At 43.6% G+C, this 16,651-nt stretch overlaps 3 protein-coding genes across 3 annotated transcripts in view; 1 reads left to right on the top strand and 2 right to left on the bottom strand.

Moving 5' to 3' along the window:
* Window positions 1-262: 262 nt before the first annotated feature.
* slc10a1 (solute carrier family 10 member 1) lies at window positions 263-6,337 on the top strand (the record flags this gene model as incomplete). The annotated part of the gene is made up of 7 exons (XM_080514036.1): window positions 263-334; window positions 435-521; window positions 1,493-1,605; window positions 4,190-4,394; window positions 5,378-5,556; window positions 5,713-5,912; window positions 6,264-6,337. Exons 1-7 carry the CDS (start codon window positions 293-295, stop codon window positions 6,335-6,337), a joined length of 900 nt encoding a protein of 299 aa, XP_080370162.1. The 5' UTR covers window positions 263-292.
* Window positions 6,338-6,464: 127 nt separating this feature from the next.
* On the bottom strand, window positions 6,465-12,010 carry srsf5b (serine and arginine rich splicing factor 5b). The gene is made up of 8 exons (XM_080513904.1): window positions 11,895-12,010; window positions 11,503-11,647; window positions 9,959-10,029; window positions 9,755-9,871; window positions 9,505-9,577; window positions 8,083-8,156; window positions 7,882-7,989; window positions 6,465-7,766 (listed from the first exon to the last, which is right to left on the bottom strand). Exons 2-8 carry the CDS (start codon window positions 11,626-11,628, stop codon window positions 7,400-7,402), a joined length of 936 nt encoding a protein of 311 aa, XP_080370030.1. The 5' UTR covers window positions 11,629-11,647; window positions 11,895-12,010; the 3' UTR covers window positions 6,465-7,399.
* Window positions 12,011-13,182: 1,172 nt separating this feature from the next.
* The window catches only part of susd6 (sushi domain containing 6), a 31,419-nt gene continuing 27,950 nt past the window's right edge, over window positions 13,183-16,651 (bottom strand). Inside the window, exon 7 of the mRNA XM_080513673.1 lies at window positions 13,183-15,739. Within this exon, the coding sequence (XP_080369799.1) occupies window positions 15,714-15,739 (26 nt within the window). The 3' untranslated portion in view covers window positions 13,183-15,713. The remainder of the gene's footprint in view (window positions 15,740-16,651) is intronic.

Below are 16,651 nucleotides of genomic sequence, written 5' to 3'. Positions count from 1 at the left end.
CTCCTTTAACTAAACATTTTAAACACGTTAGATTCATTCCAGTCATGTGTCCTCATACGTCTTCTTGTCTTGTTGTCTAACTCTGCTTTCTGTGTTTTCCAGTTACAGCTCACGACCCCACATGGACATCATGGATTACACAACTGATCTGTTACCTGATCTTGATCTGGGGGAAAATGTCAGCTTCCTGTTCAATTTGACTGCTAGTAACTCCAGCACCGTCTACGCTCACTTGTCACCAGTAATGAGCAAAGTCATCAGCATTACTCTGATCGTGGCGTTGACAATAAACATGGTGTCAATGGGTTGCACCATGGAGATATCCAAGATCAAGGTGAACTCAGCAAGTCTGCTCATTTACGTTCACTGTGCATGCACAATATAGATCCACTTTATAGTTTTATTAAGACGTTTGTACCCTTTGTTCTTTTCAGAAAAACATACTAAAACCTAAAGGAGTGGCAATCGCTATCGTGGCACAATACGGGGTTATGCCTCTCACTGCCTTCACTCTATCAAAGGTTGGTATCTCTGCAGGAGTCATGTTGCCTTTATTCTAGTAAACAGGGATCCTTTCATCCAAATCAAGGTTGTCTCCCAGTGAACATTATGTGATCACAAGTCCTTCACAGGGCTCCAGGTCACAATAATACCTACAAGAATTTCAGGTTCGGTGACTAATCTGTGGACAGAAGCCAGAGTACTCACACATGCACAGGGAAAACATGCAAATAGAAGTGGCCGATTATTGATCCATCCATCTTCAATCCTGCTTTATCCTGTCAGGGTTGCAGGGCGCTGGATGAGAAGGCCACCACACTTGGTAAAGAAATTATCAATTTTATTGTAATTATCAACATTTAGAATAACTGATTTTTTTTTGGAGAAATGATTGCTTTCTGTGCCCTTAAAAAGTAAAGTTTCCAAACTTGTCTGTTTAAAGCACACAAAAATCCACAAAACAAAATAAGGCACTTGAAAATGCCAGCATTCAAGTGCTGATTTAAAAACGTTTGTTGGAATTATATTGGACATAAACAGCAGAATTGATGATTGTGAATCTGAGCTTTTCAATGAATTCAGATTCTACTTTATTCACCAAGATGCACATTCAAGAAATGTCCATCCATCTCAAGATGTTATATTAAAAATAAATGTATTGACATCTGTTTATACATGAGGCATTGATGTGGAAATTCTGCAAAGATGTTAGGGTTGTTGAAAGTGCAAAGATGATCATTTACAGTGTATCTATGCTTGACAATCCTCATAATGATAAAATAAAATAAAAATAGAGAGATACAGCAAATGACCAAAGCAACTGATAAAGGAATCATAATGTATTTAATGTATTTACCTTGGTGCTGAAAACTGATCAATTCAACTCTCTGAACTTCCTTCACATTAAAACTCATAAACCTTCATAGAACTTATGAAGAGTGGCAGACATGGGTGGCTTTCTGGGTGAGGTTGTACTCGTGTGGTGTTGCAGGCGTTCCAGCTCCAGGGCCTGATGGCAGTGGCAGTGTTGATCTGTGGCTGCAGTCCTGGAGGAGCTTTCTCCAACATCCTGGCTCTGGCTCTGAAGGGGGACATGAACCTCAGGTAGATGATTATTAAGTCGAAATTGTTGAGCACCAAACAAAATGAAACACAGAATGACTTGCATGTATTTAAGGTTAAGAATTACACTTGGATTTCAGTTAAGTCAGTGGTTCCCTTTGCTCTGCAGCAAAGACATTATTGCTACATCTACTGTAGACTTCACTGCTCCAAGACTTTGTAGCAAATGTTTGACAAGAGCGACACATTTGATGCTTCACATGTGAAACTTCTCTGATAACAATTGTTGCATTGCAACATTCAGTGCATTGAAGAAATGTTGCAAAAAAATTACCTCTCTGTCTGAAAATATATTTTTAAACAAACGCAGCACTCTGAAAGGGGTTTATGGTTAACACAAGCCACTAAATTGATGAATATAAAATGAAGTCTGAATTTTGATTGATCAAATCATTATAATTTACAAGCAGGTACCCTCTCCTTTCATATCATGGCTTTCACAATAAAAGACATTAAACCATATTAGACCTTATGCATAGGAGAGAGAGAGAGAGAGAGAGAGAGAGAGAGAGAGAGAGAGAGAGAGAGAGAGAGAGAGAGAGAGAGAGAGAGAGAGAGAGAGAGAGAAATAAAGTAATCACTTTTTTTTCATGCTGCTACGCTACAAAGTTACAAACAAATGTGCCAATGTGCATCTAGATACTGAATGATTTGTACAGGTTATTATTTTTCAAATAATAACAAGAGTAACAATGTGATGCAACTTTGTGTTCATTTACATAATCTGAAGTTAATAAAACCATTTAAATGAGTGTCTTGTGTGTAGATTAGGTATGTATCATTAAAAAGAACATCATATAATTTGTAAGAAGAAAACTCAAGACAATAAAAATACTTTCATAATGTTTACATGATATGGGTTTTACACAGGTCTAAAGGTAAAGGTGCAGTGACCTCGAGATAGTCAGTGATTAGAATACAATGAATGATATTCAGGAAGAGCAACTTTACCTGGCTCATGTCAACTCATGTTACATACTAAAAAACAATAATAAAAAAGTCACAATATACTTCAAGAGAAACGGTTACCATTGGTGATTATTCAGAGTCTCTATTGAAACGGGTTCCTCCTTGATGAGGGTAAAGAAATCTTCTGGACTTATATAGCAGCATCAGAAACAGTTTCCATGCATTTCTCTAAAAGCAGAAAAAACAAGTTGCTAAGTTTCCTTGAATGCAGTAACAGGAAGCTCCACTTCTCCAGGCATGCTTATCACAGACTTAAAAGTAGACTCAAAATAGAAGTAAATAGACTTTGCAACTCTGACACCACCCTACCTTTGAGTCACAGCAGGGAACTGAAGGAACACAAAACAAAGGCTTGAATGTTATGTGCAGGATTTTGGACATACTAATAGTCCTGTCTGCAACCGTCTCAGCATCCCGCACCCTGACCTGCTTTACCATGCAGGGAGGGAAAAAAAACCTCAACACCGGAACTCAAAAAAAATCAAAGGTGGGAACCGGTGAAAACCAAGATCGGAAGCAATCCTCTTCAGCAAACTAGGCGGCAACTGGAAAAACAGATTTGTTGTGAGAAGACACTGAATCTCTGTCTGTTTCCTCTGATGTGGAAACAATTGATGCTGCACATTGGACTTGGTGATGTTCTCGGACAACAATCTGAAGTGTTACAGAGGGACTGGGAAGCTGCTTTCATCTCCTTGCAAATGTCAATCAATGCATTTTATTGGTAATTTAATTCGGTTGAAATTGTTTGTCTCAAATTCTACACTTCTACTGTTCCTGTGGAGCAGAAAGGAGGCGTTGCCACTGGTGGATGATGAAGCAAAATGTGCCAGGGACTGTCAACTAATATGCCTCCCCTTCCTTGATAATGGCACGGAAAAGACATGAGGAAGAGGCTTCAACCCCCAGCGCTCAGTAACACCAGGGATGGATCCAAATAGTCCCTCCAATCTCCTTTCCTACTTGTTTTTCCTTAACTCCATAAGTGTTTAAGAAAAAACGCGATCCAGTCGCAAAGTCAAAGCCACAAACCAAAAGGAGAAAACAGAGGAGACGCATGATGTCAGAGACACGAAAGAACAATGACGACGGGGCACAGAAACATGAGGGAAGGAGGTTTAAAACACTGGGACGGGGAGGACACAGGTGAAACACACACAAAACAGGCGTGAGAGGCGGACTTGACTATGACACATGAGGAGACTTGACACCTCAGTCTAGATTCTGCTGAGGTTTCTTCCTGTTAGAGGGAGTTTTTCCTTTCCACAGTCGCTATGCTTGCTCACGTGGATCTGTTTCGTTTCGCTCTGTAAAAAGCACTGAGAAAGGACTGTGTTGTATTTGGTGCTATAATAAATAAAGTCCAATTGAATTGAATCTGTGTTGACTTTGACTGTCTAGTTATTGTTATGGTTTTAATTTCCATGTGGATAAACCACAGGACAGAGAGACCAAATCACTGCTTCAGGTTCTTGATGATTAGGACGTGTCTGATCATTCCTGTATTTTTCTTTTTGAGAGACACTTCCACTTAATAAAATACAACATCTAAATTGTATCTATGCAATGTGAGCTTGTCTTTCCTCTTTCCCTGCAGCATCGTGATGACGACCTGCTCCACGGTGCTGGCTCTGGGAATGATGCCGCTCCTCCTCTACCTTTACTGCCAGGGTTTCCCCAACCTGCACAAGCTTCTGCCTTACGCCCAGATCGTTGCATCGCTGGCCATGATCCTTGTACCCTGTGGCATCGGCATTATGATCAACCACTACAGGCCAAAGTATGCCAACATCTTCATGAAGGTAAGTACGAGCTCTTGGGTGGTGGCGACGGAAAACGAGTTACTGTCAAACTAAGAACCAAATAACCAGTTGGCATTGCAGTGTTAAAAAGTAACATGGGATCCAGATCCTCCCTCTCTCTCTCTCTCTCCCTCTCTCTCTCTCCTTGATCAATTACTTTGATGAGTCTCAGATGAAATAATGACCCTCAGAAAGGCCCTTGGATTATTTTATTGACTGTCTGGTAAATAGTTAGTCCAGGCCAAACTGAAGCATACAAGTTAATTTCCACCTTCAAACTTACTTGTTGCTTGCAGTACAAAGTGCAGCCTGCAGGTGGGGCAGAAGAGGCACAATGGATAATACTGAAGAACTGTTCTTCACTATTCAGTGGCAGTTTGGAGAGACATACATTAGACATGAACATTCATGTTATTGTGGTGTATCGTTGATATTTTTACCGAATGACGCCTAACGGTTGTTAAAGTGCAGAAATGTTATTGTCTTTGTAATCATGACTGCACACAAATGAACATGCAACAGAAATGTACACATTAATTTCTTTCATGTGACTTGTGCACATTCTTAGTTCTTTGCAGGATTTATTTGACTCTATTTCCCTCTTTTAAAGAAAATACATTGGTATGATTTGTATTATTAACTTTAACTTGTTGAAAATGATTATGGAGCAACCAGTTTGGAGTTTTTTTCACCTCTATTATATATGATATATATCATTGTATTACCCAATTAATTAAAATTAAGGTTGAACCCTTTAGGTGCCATTTTTGATGGTAGACCACTAATGACTTCCAATGTAACAAAAACATCACACACAATCAAAACACACTTCCTTGACAGTTTTCAACAAACTATCAGAGTGAACGCACATCACAACAACTGACACTCTCCCAACAGGAAGAATGGGTTCAAATAATAAAAAGCCAGTTTATCACCTGACCTACAGCCAACATACGTTTTCCTTCTTGTGCCGTTTTCCTCAGGTCGGCGTCATTACCTTGTGTGCTTGTGTCATTGTCGTCATACTCTTGCTTTTTATCGACATGGGAAGCACTTGGTTGACGGTGCTGCATCCCAGCCTAATTGCCATCTGTGTTATCATGCCGATGATAGGCTACTCCTTTGGATACATCATCTCCTCGCTCTTCAGACTCAACCACTCGTAAGTTTCAACATTCGGCCGCTCCACTGAGGGAAATGGTGACGGTCATTCATGTTGTTGTTGTTGTTGGGGGTGGAGAATTACTTGTTAAAGAATCAACAGCCATTCTGCAATGCATGTATGACTTACGAAGAGACATATTTCCCCTCCCTTTAGGCAGCGGAGGACTGTTGCTATGGAAACAGGCTGTCAGAACATCCAGCTGTGCGCCGCCATCTTGAAGGTGGCCTTCCCGCCAGCAGAGATGGGCCCACTCTTCATGCTCCCCATGGTCTTTGGGTTCTTCCAGATCACAGAGGCCACCATGCTTATTGTCTTATTCAGATGTTATGAAAGGTTCGCCGGCGAGAAGAAAGGTAACGGAGGCAACCGCAACGCCAGGGGCAATGTCATATGAACAGTTTAGAGTATATTGTCCATTCCCAAGTTTTGGTGTGAGAATTGCTTCTCAAGTTACACTGCCTGGCCAGATAAAAAGGCCATCACCTAAAAAAAAAAAAGGGGGGTCACACACGAATAAGTTCTTTAGCTTTGACTACAGCATGCTTTCGCTGTGGCATTGCTTCAATACGTTTCTGCAATGTCACAAGATTTACCTCTGTCCAGTGTTGCATTGATAGTAGTTTTCAATAGTAGTACTCTGAAATCGTTAAGTTTATTCTGCTTGATGCAGGCTAATGTTTTGACTTTCTCATCCTGCCAACCAGTGACCGACAACAACGTGAACGAGCCCCTGAAAAAGCTGAACGCAGATAAACCAGAAGGACCTCAGCTTCTCTGAAGTTTGAACCGTTTCTGACCGGAGAAGATAAAACTGTTGACTGCTGGGAACCAGGAAGCACCTTTATATACTCAGATCTTCATTGTGGTTACATATGCAATACATAATCAAACAAAAGCAATTTAGTTAAAACTCATTTATTGGTTACGTCTAGTCTTCCTACGTTATACAAACATCCCTCATAGTTTTCACTGAAAATAAAAATCCTCATGTACAAAAGTGTTTCTCAAACTCGTCTACATTTTGTTAAACCACAGTCACATCAGTCACAGTACCAACAAGTATTCTTGGAATTACATTTAAATCCTTTTAACACAAGTCAGAAATCTGTACACAAACTCCCAAATTAAAAAAAAAAAAAAAAAAAAAACGTTGCAAAAATCAAAGCTTAACGGTCACTGAATGAAGCAGGAGACATGAAATCAAGTCACTATACATCTGATTAACTCAGTAACTTTACACGAGGGCTCTCAATACAGAAGCTGCCAGTTATAAAGGTTTGTGAACAAGCTGGAAGCCGAGTTGAAATATGTTCAATTCAAAAAAGGCTAAAAAAAACAAAAAAACATTTAAAAATAGGGCTAAAAAAAAAAAAAAAAAAAAAAAAGCCCATGCAAGCATCCCGATATACAGATGTCAACACAGCAGTTGTGGCAGGTACAATAAGTCTGAAAACATGAGGGGCGCAAAGAATGAGGTGAAGGTTAACAGCCAATGAAAAGCATCTCAATACTGATAAAGAGCTGCTGTTCAAAGTTGATCGGCGTGGAGAGAAACACCCGACAGACACGCCGCTGCTCTCAGCAAGCTGTGCACCTGAAACCAGCAATGACGTCACCAAGGGAGGAAATAACCTGAAGTCTGCAATATTGCTCTTCATGTTTAATAACGTTTCTGTAAGTGAGAAAAATCGAAGGGCATTCATGTAAAACAACCAAACTTTACTGGATGAAAACTCGCGTGGGCTTCAAGAAGAGCTGCAGCTCGTGTGTCGCCTCCTCTGAGCTGATTGTAATCCTACAAGCCGCTTCCGCTGCTGATCACCGACGAGTCGAGCGGACTTTAGCGCTGGCTGTCCGTGGAGCGGGAGCGGGAGCGGGAACGGGAGCGTGAGCGAGAGCGGGAGCGGGACACGGAGGACCTCTGGGCGGGGGCGGGGGAGGGAGGCGTGGCCGACTTGTTCATCTTGGAGCGCTTCGCCGCCTCCTTCGATTTGGAGCCCGGGGAGGAGGCGCCGCCTGCCGGCGAGCGACTGCGGGAGCGGGACGGCGTGCGGGACCGGGACCGGGACCGGGAGCGGGAGCGAGAGCGGGAGCGGTTGTGGGCCTTGGCGGGGCTGCGGGAGCGCCTCGGGGAGCGAGACGCAGAACGACCTCGGGAACGGGAGCGAGAGCGGGAGGAGCTCTCAGACCGGGAACGACTTCTTGACCTGTGGACGAAGAGAATCATCAACGACGCCTCTTGGAACACAAACACCTGCAGGTATTGATACAACTCTTAATTTAGGTTAAAGCTTCCGATTCAAACCACAGCGGACCACTCACCTCTTCTTAGCTGCCTCAATGAGCTTAATTTTCCTGCCATTGATTTCTTTTCCAGACAGTTTATCAAGGGCATTTTTCAGATCACTATAAGAGGCAAACTCAACCACCCTGGACAGAAACAAAAGAGTCAAATTAACGCCACGTCACAATGTGGTTCGATCCGACCTGCCGCGGTGTGGCGACGGTGACGTCGGCTCTTACCCTTCGTTGAGCTTGGGGCGATGTGCGTCTGCAAATGTTACCTCGCCAGCTTGTCTCATGAAATCTTTCAGGTCCTACACAGGTAGACACCGGTCAATTCGCGGAGAGGCACAGAACACAAACACAAGCTGAAATATGAACTGATTTACCCAAAAAGAGAAATGGTTAGAATCTGATAGGACTACACAGGCTACTGCAGATAAGGAGAGCGAGTCCAAGGACCTCAAATGCTGATTAACTCATTCAATTAAGTGGGTGCCTTTTTTTTTTTTCTTTTTTCTCCCTTCTGTTTTTGGAAAAGCAATTTTGTGATTTGACCAATTGTATGCCAGTGAATTTTGGTATGAGCCAATTGTGACGCGTCATTACTGGATTCACGTTAAGATCCTTGGACAAACGTCTCATTAAGACTACAGAGAAATAAACACCATCTGCATAGACTGAACTGCAGTGGTGCCGCCTGGGCAGCATTTGGCACTAAGAGCCCCGTTGTCCCTGGCAAGGAGGGCACAGGGCTCCGCGCCGGGACCGCCCGTGCCTCGGCACCCCACCTCAGTAAAGAGAGTGAACAGGGTGGAAGAGAGGAAACTACTACCTGAGAGCGAAGCCCCTTGGGGGCGGGCCGCAGGCTCTCCGAGCCCACCATAACCGGGATAACAGCAGATTATATCCATGGGCACCTGGGAGGAACTCACACTCTCTCTCGCGATGTGCGGGAACACCAGAGGGGGGAGGGGAGGGGGGATATCGATCGATCGGAGCCCCTCAAATTAACGAACCATCGATCAATACGCCACCACCATCATCATCGACTCTCGCTCTTTCCTCTGCTTTCTCTCTGCCAATTCTGTTTCCTCTCTCTCGCTCTCAACCACACAGCAGGCGTTGCGAGCGAGCGAAGGGGGCCGCCAGCGCCTCTAGTGTGGAGCGAGCGCTCACATGACCAGCAGGCATCAACTAGGAGTAGGACAGACTGGCTGACACCACAGGCTCAACCCAGACAGAAGGACCCAGAAGGGGTTAACTCCACCATAAGCGAGCTCTTCCACATGACACAACAGTCAGGCTGGCAAATAAAGGGGTGAAGAATTGGTTAAAATTTGAAAAACAGGAACAAATTAAAAAATTGTTTTGTTGCAATCATTGCTCTGAGTCATTTCATAAACTGCATGTTGGTGCAGATAAAAAATTGAGAGCTTCAAACAATAAATTTGCTGTCAACTTACAAATACTAGTCATACAATATAATCAGCTACATCCATTACTAGTACTGACTAGAACAGAGTCACCGTTTATTTAGCAGCAGTTCTACGCCTATATGTGTACACTGTATGTATATTGTTGGAGGCAGACTCTGGCAAGTGTCAAGATGTAGCTGTTAGAAACTTAAAAAGTCTACAACAAAGGTGTGGTGTTACTGACCTGCCAGCTGACGCGAGAGGACAAATTCTCCACAATCAGACGGTTCTCAGTACGCATCGGAGGCGGATTGCGACTGGGGGGGGGGAGAAACATCATTAACGGCCAAGTCGGGGGAACGTTACAGACAAAGATAACAACGAATGCAGAAAACAGCAGACGAGAAGGGAACATTTCAAGCTTTCGATGGCAGACGCCATCAAAACACCACCCGCGTTAATCAAACCTCAGCAGGTTTCAGGTCGGTGCTCACCTCCGACTGTTCTGGGACCCTCGGCCGCCATAGCGGTCGGAGAAGCGACCTCCTCCGCCACTGCCACCCCGGCCACGTCCGCCACGCAGACGGACACGGGCGTGTTCAATAGTTACCCTGGCGTCGCAAACAGAAGGTGTGGGAAGCATTTAAGTCGAGCGACGCAGATGTATTTTGAGTCACGTACTCGGTGAAACGCTTTACCTTTCATTGCACAGTTCTTTGCCATCAAGTTCATACACGGCATCCTCAGCATCTCGGGGGTCATCAAACTCCTACAGCGGGCCACACGTCAAAAGATCAGTATTAAAACTGCAATAACGCTGTAATCCATCTAAGTGACACCTGATCAGACAATGGCTCGACTCAAGGTCAACTTTTGGGCACTGGTGTCAGGCTGGCGAGATTCACTTCAGATACTATTTTAAGGCTGACAAATTATTTGTTCAGCAGCTGTCAAACATGAGGCCCGTGGGCCAGGACCGGCCTGCAAGAGGCTCCAATCCAGCCCGCCAAACCACCACGGAAATAGTCAAGATTTCAAAGGATACAATGACTTTTCTTTAAAAAAAACAAAAAACTTTAGGATTAATGGTCACAATGTAAGATTAAGGCCCAAGCGGAGATATCAATGATGCTGCCATGAAAACTAGCCTCAAAGTTTGTAAAAAATGTGGATAATGCATGTGTTTTTTGCAAGTGGATTTTTTGGGGGGGATATTGCACTGTCGTTTGTATCAGAGGGCATCATTAAAATTGGCTTTACGTTGAAATTGTGGTAATTTTCGGGACTATTCTTCGGTTTTTGCAAAAATATAATTATTTGTTCCACAACAAGGAAAGACCCTAAAGTTAAAGGTATACAGGAGGATTTTCAGGAATTTTAGGAAAGAACCGCCCTCTCCACCGTTTGAAAAAAATGCGCATGCGCAATGCTGTACCTGCTCCCGAGACGGAACGCCTACTAAAACGCGTGCGAGAGACATGCACGAGCCCAGTTCTCCTCGTGCACGCTCTGTTTACAAGTCACAAGTCGGCATCGCTCACATAAGCTCACTTTACAAGAAGATTTGCACCAGAGGGGGTGAAACTGTAAAAATGTCCGAGAATAATGCGTCGGGTCGGCCAGCGGCTTGATGAGGACCGTGTGGAGTGAGCTGCGCGCAGGGACGAGCACGTACGACGGGCTTACGTCATATATCACCAGAATGATTGACAATTGGGAGGACCAGTTATTTTGATGATCCACCCGGAAGAAGAAAATCCTCTACTATACCTTTAAAATTTTATGGTTATGATGTCTCTAGTTTACAAGTCGGGCTAGCTCAATGTGGAATGTAACTGTCTGTGGCCTTTGAAAAGAAATGCATTTGGAGGTGGTGTTAAGATCGGGAAGAGAAATCATTTATCCCTGGAGGAAAAAAACAACAACACGCAAATCATAAAAGATAATTTCGTTTTATTGTTGGGTTTAATAATACGACAGCATTTTGGTTCTGTGTGGTTGTGAGGGAATTATTACTAACATGGACTACACCTTGGATACGTCAGTAATAACTAACGCGGACTAATCTTGACTCACTACTGCCACCCAGCGCACAAGAGCTTGCGTAAAATTAGCAATCTACACTATTTAGGTTAACTCGACATATAAAGATGTTTCCCCCCCTCCACAAATAGAAGCAACAAACTGGGCATGAATGGGTAAAAAGCGGCATGATTCCTCCCCCTTTGCCTCCTTCACTCACCACAAAGCCGAAGCCTCGCTTGAGGTCGATGTCTCGGATGCGGCCGTATCCCTTGAAGAACCGTTCCACATCCTTCTCTCTGGCGGAGGGACTCAACCGCCCAATAAAAATACGGCATCCGCTCATGTCTGCCAGGGTTGGTTCACTAGGGACGCAAACGAAACAAAGAACACAATTTAGAGGAGACGGAATCTTCACGACGAGGCAACCGCCACCGGTTGTATTAAGGAGCCTTGGCCCTTCCTTTTGAGGCCTTGTAGCGCACATTAACCACCAAAGCGGTTTGCATGAAAATTAGAAAGTGCTGATACCCGCACCGCCACATAACACCGGCTTGGATAACGTTAGCCGCGCAGTAAGACACAGAAAGTCGGTAGATAAAAAGTGCATACCGTTTGAAGCCGAGAGGGGATGAATGCTGTCGACAGTTTAACCGCTAAGTCTTGAATCAAACAAAATGGAGCGTCGCCGTGTTCGGAAAAGTGGGCCCAACCTCCACCCACGTGACTTATCACAGCACACTGCAGAGCACGGAAACATCCGAGGATTCCCGAGTGGGACGCAGGCGACGCGGCGAGGCATCCGATTGGTGCAGTTTTCCATTCTGACCACAAGGTGGCACTGTGCCACAAGCATGAATTCACACACAAAAGAAATCAGGCTTTTTGAACACAGCGCCAACAAAACACCCCGAGTGAAACATTTGTATGCAAAATCAGAGTACTTTATATGACTGTAGTACACTTTTGATGTTTGATGGTGAATATTGTATGTACCTATTATGTATTTGATATGTTTACTTGTGCTGTTATTTTAATGGATGTAATTTAAGTATATTGCTTTACATGGAGCTGTTATTGTACTGTAATGACTCCATGGAGTACAATACTGATATTTGAATACATTTAATCTGTATATATTGGTCAACATTGTATGTTGCCATTATTTTAGTGGTATAAAAATGATTTGGCCCTAGATAAATAAAGTATCTACCTTCTTATATTCCAGGTAATGTGAATGAAGTCGTATAGATAACGTGAAGACTTTTGACCGTGAGTCAGCCAGATATACTTTCATTTCAGACTTGTAAATGTTTAACTTTAGCAGCAGGTTACTGACAGTGACTTCCACACCAACTTGAATAAACAAGGTGAACTGGGCCTCTGCTATAAGCCAAGATGATCGCCCTTCTTTAAGAAAAATCTTTAAAATCTTTAATTTTTCTATATTGGCTTCAATTCCTTCATGTTACTTTATTGCTGATTAATTTTGCAGTTTTTTTTCCCCATTCTAAAGTCTCATCGATATTTGATGGTTCAATCAACGGGGACGACCGCACAAGTCGGCTATGAAGGAACTACAGTGATCTGAATGGGAAAACCATATATGTTTACATAGTGGAAAACAAACCTCAAATAAATAATGGCTTCTTGTGCCTGTGTTGTCATTCAAAGTGAACTGCGGCGTGATATCCATGTGCAAAGCGATGGTAAATTCTTCCAGGACCTGATCCAAAGGAAAATGAATCATGTTCTTTTGGCTCGCACGCAGAAGCAGACGCACACACACTGCAACCACTGAAATATTTAGACATGAAATTGTCTCCCTTATGAGTAACATCATTATTATCCTGAAGTGACAGCCACATGGAGGAGGGAGAGAAAAATATGACACGTCATCTTCCACATTCAAAAGAAAGCTTTAATTAGAAAGTTATATACACACTGTAAAATTAAATTAAACTTTATACAAATATTAAATTACTATCTTCACACCCACTGCCATGTACAGAGGAAAAAAAACCAAAGCTGAAAGCGCTGAAACTAGGATTCAAGATGTGGATTTTTTATTTTTTTTTGCCTGTTATTTTTAGGGGCGCAACACCGTACAACAGTGTCTGTGAACAGAAAGTTACGTTTTTGTTCATTTCCGTCATATTTTAATGCTTTGTCGCAAAAGATAAGCCAAGGAGTAATTCAATATAGGTGCTTATAGATTCACCACCATCATCATCATCACCATCATCACAGTAGCCTGATAAAAGTAGGGGGACAGAGAAGAATGGACATTCGTTCAGTCGTGTCCACAGCAAAAGTAAACGCAGTGATAAATATGCAAAGACAGTTCTATGCATAGAATAGAAAAGAATCGATTAAGGCCATTTGGGAAAACAGAACAATGTTGAAGTAATGTAAAACAACCAAAGCGGAGGCTCGGGATTATACGCGAACAAAAGACAAAGAAAATGTACAAGTCTAAGGCAACATTTTGTTTTGCATTATTAATGTAGCCGTGGACCATGATAGACCATGAATGCGAGATCAAACTGAGAATTGGTCATTGTGTGGCTTTTTTTTTTTTTTTTTTTTGGGGGGGAATTATTATTCTAAAGTGGCGAAGCTTGAGAAGTAATTCTGCAGATATGTCCGAGTCTTGCTTTTTTCCAGGGTGACGAGGTCAACCATCAGAGCTGTTCAGGTGACTATGAAGATGGAGGACGACTTTGAGAAAGAACAGGATTCTTCCCTATATTTGCACTTGGCATTGGAGACAGGGGTGGGGTGGGGTGAGGTGGGGTGAGGCTATATAACAAAACCTTTCTCGTTTCACTGCAACCAGTTGCAGTTTGTGTCAATAATGCACAAAAGTGGAGTTCCGCGGGAAGATGGGAGCGAGCCAGTTCCTCTGAGATTTGTGATTTACAGCCATTCATCATAAAAGAACACGTTTTCATGCTGGAGAGAAGATGAGTAACGCATTGTGTGGCGGGTTTGATGCTTGAAATGACGCTGGTTTCTGCATGTGACTTATTTCACGCCGGGAGGGGATGTTTTCCTATGCCGAGTCTGGGAATGACTGTATCAAAGGCCTGCCATAGGAGGACACGTCACCCCCTGCTTCTCACACACACACACACGCACACACACACACATACATACACACACACTCAGATTCAGCAACTCAAAGCAAACAGAAGCACACACCAAACAATAAATACAGAAAGAAAGAAAAAAAAAATCAAAGTATTGTCATGTGCCCAGTCACCATGTTCAACAACTGTCTTCAGGTCAGACACGTTGGGACTTAAAGCCTCACTTTCCTTATACAGGTTAAAAGATGTGCAGCACCAAAATAAAAAAAATAAAAAAAATAAAAAAAACCCCCACCAATCAATCCCACTCATGCAACAGAAGGAGCAGCTTCCAGACACCAGGTGCAGCTGGCAGCAGGAAAGAAAGGAGCAGTTCTGTTTATAGCTGTGATATGGTGCATCAGAAGACGCTGCACTCCTGCTTTTAGCTTCGGTGAAGTGGTTGTCACTCGTACTAATCCATACACTAGACTGCATACACCGATAGCTTCAGCGTGAGAGAGAGAGAGAGAGAGAGAAAGAGAGAGAGAGAGAGAGAGAGAGAGAGAGAGAGAGAGAGAGAGAGAGAGAGAGAGAGAGAGAGAGCGAGCGATGGAACGACAGAGGAGGGCTTCATGCTTCATTCAGCGTGGGCCACTGCGCTGCGACAGCAAGAACCGAAAAAAACAACATGCAGCATTCACAAAGAGGGCAGCAGAAAACTTCAGGCGTCACTCACAACTTTTCAAGTACAGCGGGAAGACGATTTGAGTTGCGGTTGCCACAGCATCAGGAGTGGAAATCACAACTTTTTTATTTTTTTCTCCTCCTCCTCCAGTATCTGCAGTAATCCCGAACAGTGTCCACGTGTCTCACTTCTCCTTGATTTTCCAAAAGAAGCCTCTCTGAGAGATTTGAATATAGAGAACTACACCTGGCTGGAGGCAAGTGTATGGTAATATGTATCCTATAGTACACAACCGTGACTCAGCATGTATGTTTTACTCATATACACAGGATCTCCACGGTTTACGTGGAGCTGGCGCCACGCGGTTAGTCTGGCTCTTTGTGAGGTCGACCCAGCGGTCGGATCCCGTGATGCTCCGTCGTTGCTTCTGCTGCAGTCTTGGTTGTTGGCTTGGCTTGGCTCTGCGTGGATAGCAATGGCAGAGGAGGCTGCGATGGAGGAATGGGCATCGTTCTCGTGTTTCCCTCTGCCGGCTGCTGAGGGTGGAGGAGGGAGGGGAGTCATGGGGGTGGGGGGGGAGTGGGTTGACAGCCACAGTCAGTCCTGCCCAGCAGTGAGAGAGATAGGGAGAGAGGGGCTCTGCTGCAGATGCTGATAGCGGGCCAGCAGGCTTCATGCTTCCTTCAACAGGGGAATATCTGCAGGGGAACAGAGGAGTCATCTTAGAGAGGAGCAACAGCTACACACTCACGCAATCCATTACATCACTCTACACACCGATTTTCATTTAGATTGCCGGCGTGTATTTATTCTTGGATGCTGCCTTTGCGGTTCACGTGGCGTTATATTATTTGAACATGGTGAACTCTTCAGCCAGTTTGACCTCAGATTGGGCTCGAAGGCCCTTGTCATTTTGAGAATGACGTTCTGTTTCTCTGTGTTTGTGATTGTGGGACTGGGGATCTACCCAGGATCTACCCTCCTTCACCCCGAGATTCGTCAAGCCGTATCGAGGATGGATGGAGGAGGCGAAAACAGGTTAGGTACCAGAATTTTTAATCAAACCTGCTTGTGTTGTTTCTAATCTACTTAACATGTAACAACGTGATAAAATGCAAAGAGTTCATCTGGTTCGACAGGATCACTGAGAAGTATTGATTATATCAGTCAACTGAATTGTTGGTTACACTAAATCACAATATTTTGGCAACTGTGAAAACATAGTTGCTCAACATTCATAGTAATCATCCTAATCCATCTTCTAAACCGTGTCACGGGGTGCTGGAGCCTATTCCACCTACTTTCCAGGATACACCCTGGACAGGCCTACAGTCCATTACAGGACAAACATAGCGAGACAGAGACACTCACGTTCATCAATCTGGTGTCAATAACTAGCCTAAAATGCATGTTTTGGACTGCGGGAGGAAACTGGAGAACCCAGAGAAACCTGCACCTGAACCAGAGACGGTGCTGGTTACACATCTCAGATGTACCACTGACGTGGGTGCAAATAGATTAAAGGCCCTAGAATTCTAGCCTGGAGCGGGTGAATGGATGGATCACCAGACACTCTTTTGGATGAAAAAATATAGCAAAAAAACAACCTA

Source organism: Blennius ocellaris (assembly GCF_963422515.1).
Source record: "Blennius ocellaris genome assembly, chromosome: 18".
Classification (NCBI taxonomy): domain Eukaryota; kingdom Metazoa; phylum Chordata; class Actinopteri; order Blenniiformes; family Blenniidae; genus Blennius; species Blennius ocellaris.
The sequence above is the reverse complement of the archived record's forward strand: the minus strand, read 5'-3'. Positions and strand labels throughout refer to the sequence as shown.

Coding starts and splice junctions, on each gene's coding strand:
- srsf5b (XM_080513904.1), bottom strand. CDS start 11,628: ATGAGCGGATGCCGTATTTTTATTGGGCGGTTGAGTCCCTCCGCCAGA. Junction 10,030..11,502: donor AGCGAGGCTTCGGCTTTGTG/GTGAGTGAAGGA, acceptor GGCCCGCTGTAG/GAGTTTGATGACCCCCGAGA. Junction 7,767..7,881: donor ATTGAGGCAGCTAAGAAGAG/GTGAGTGGTCCG, acceptor CTTCGTCCACAG/GTCAAGAAGTCGTTCCCGGT.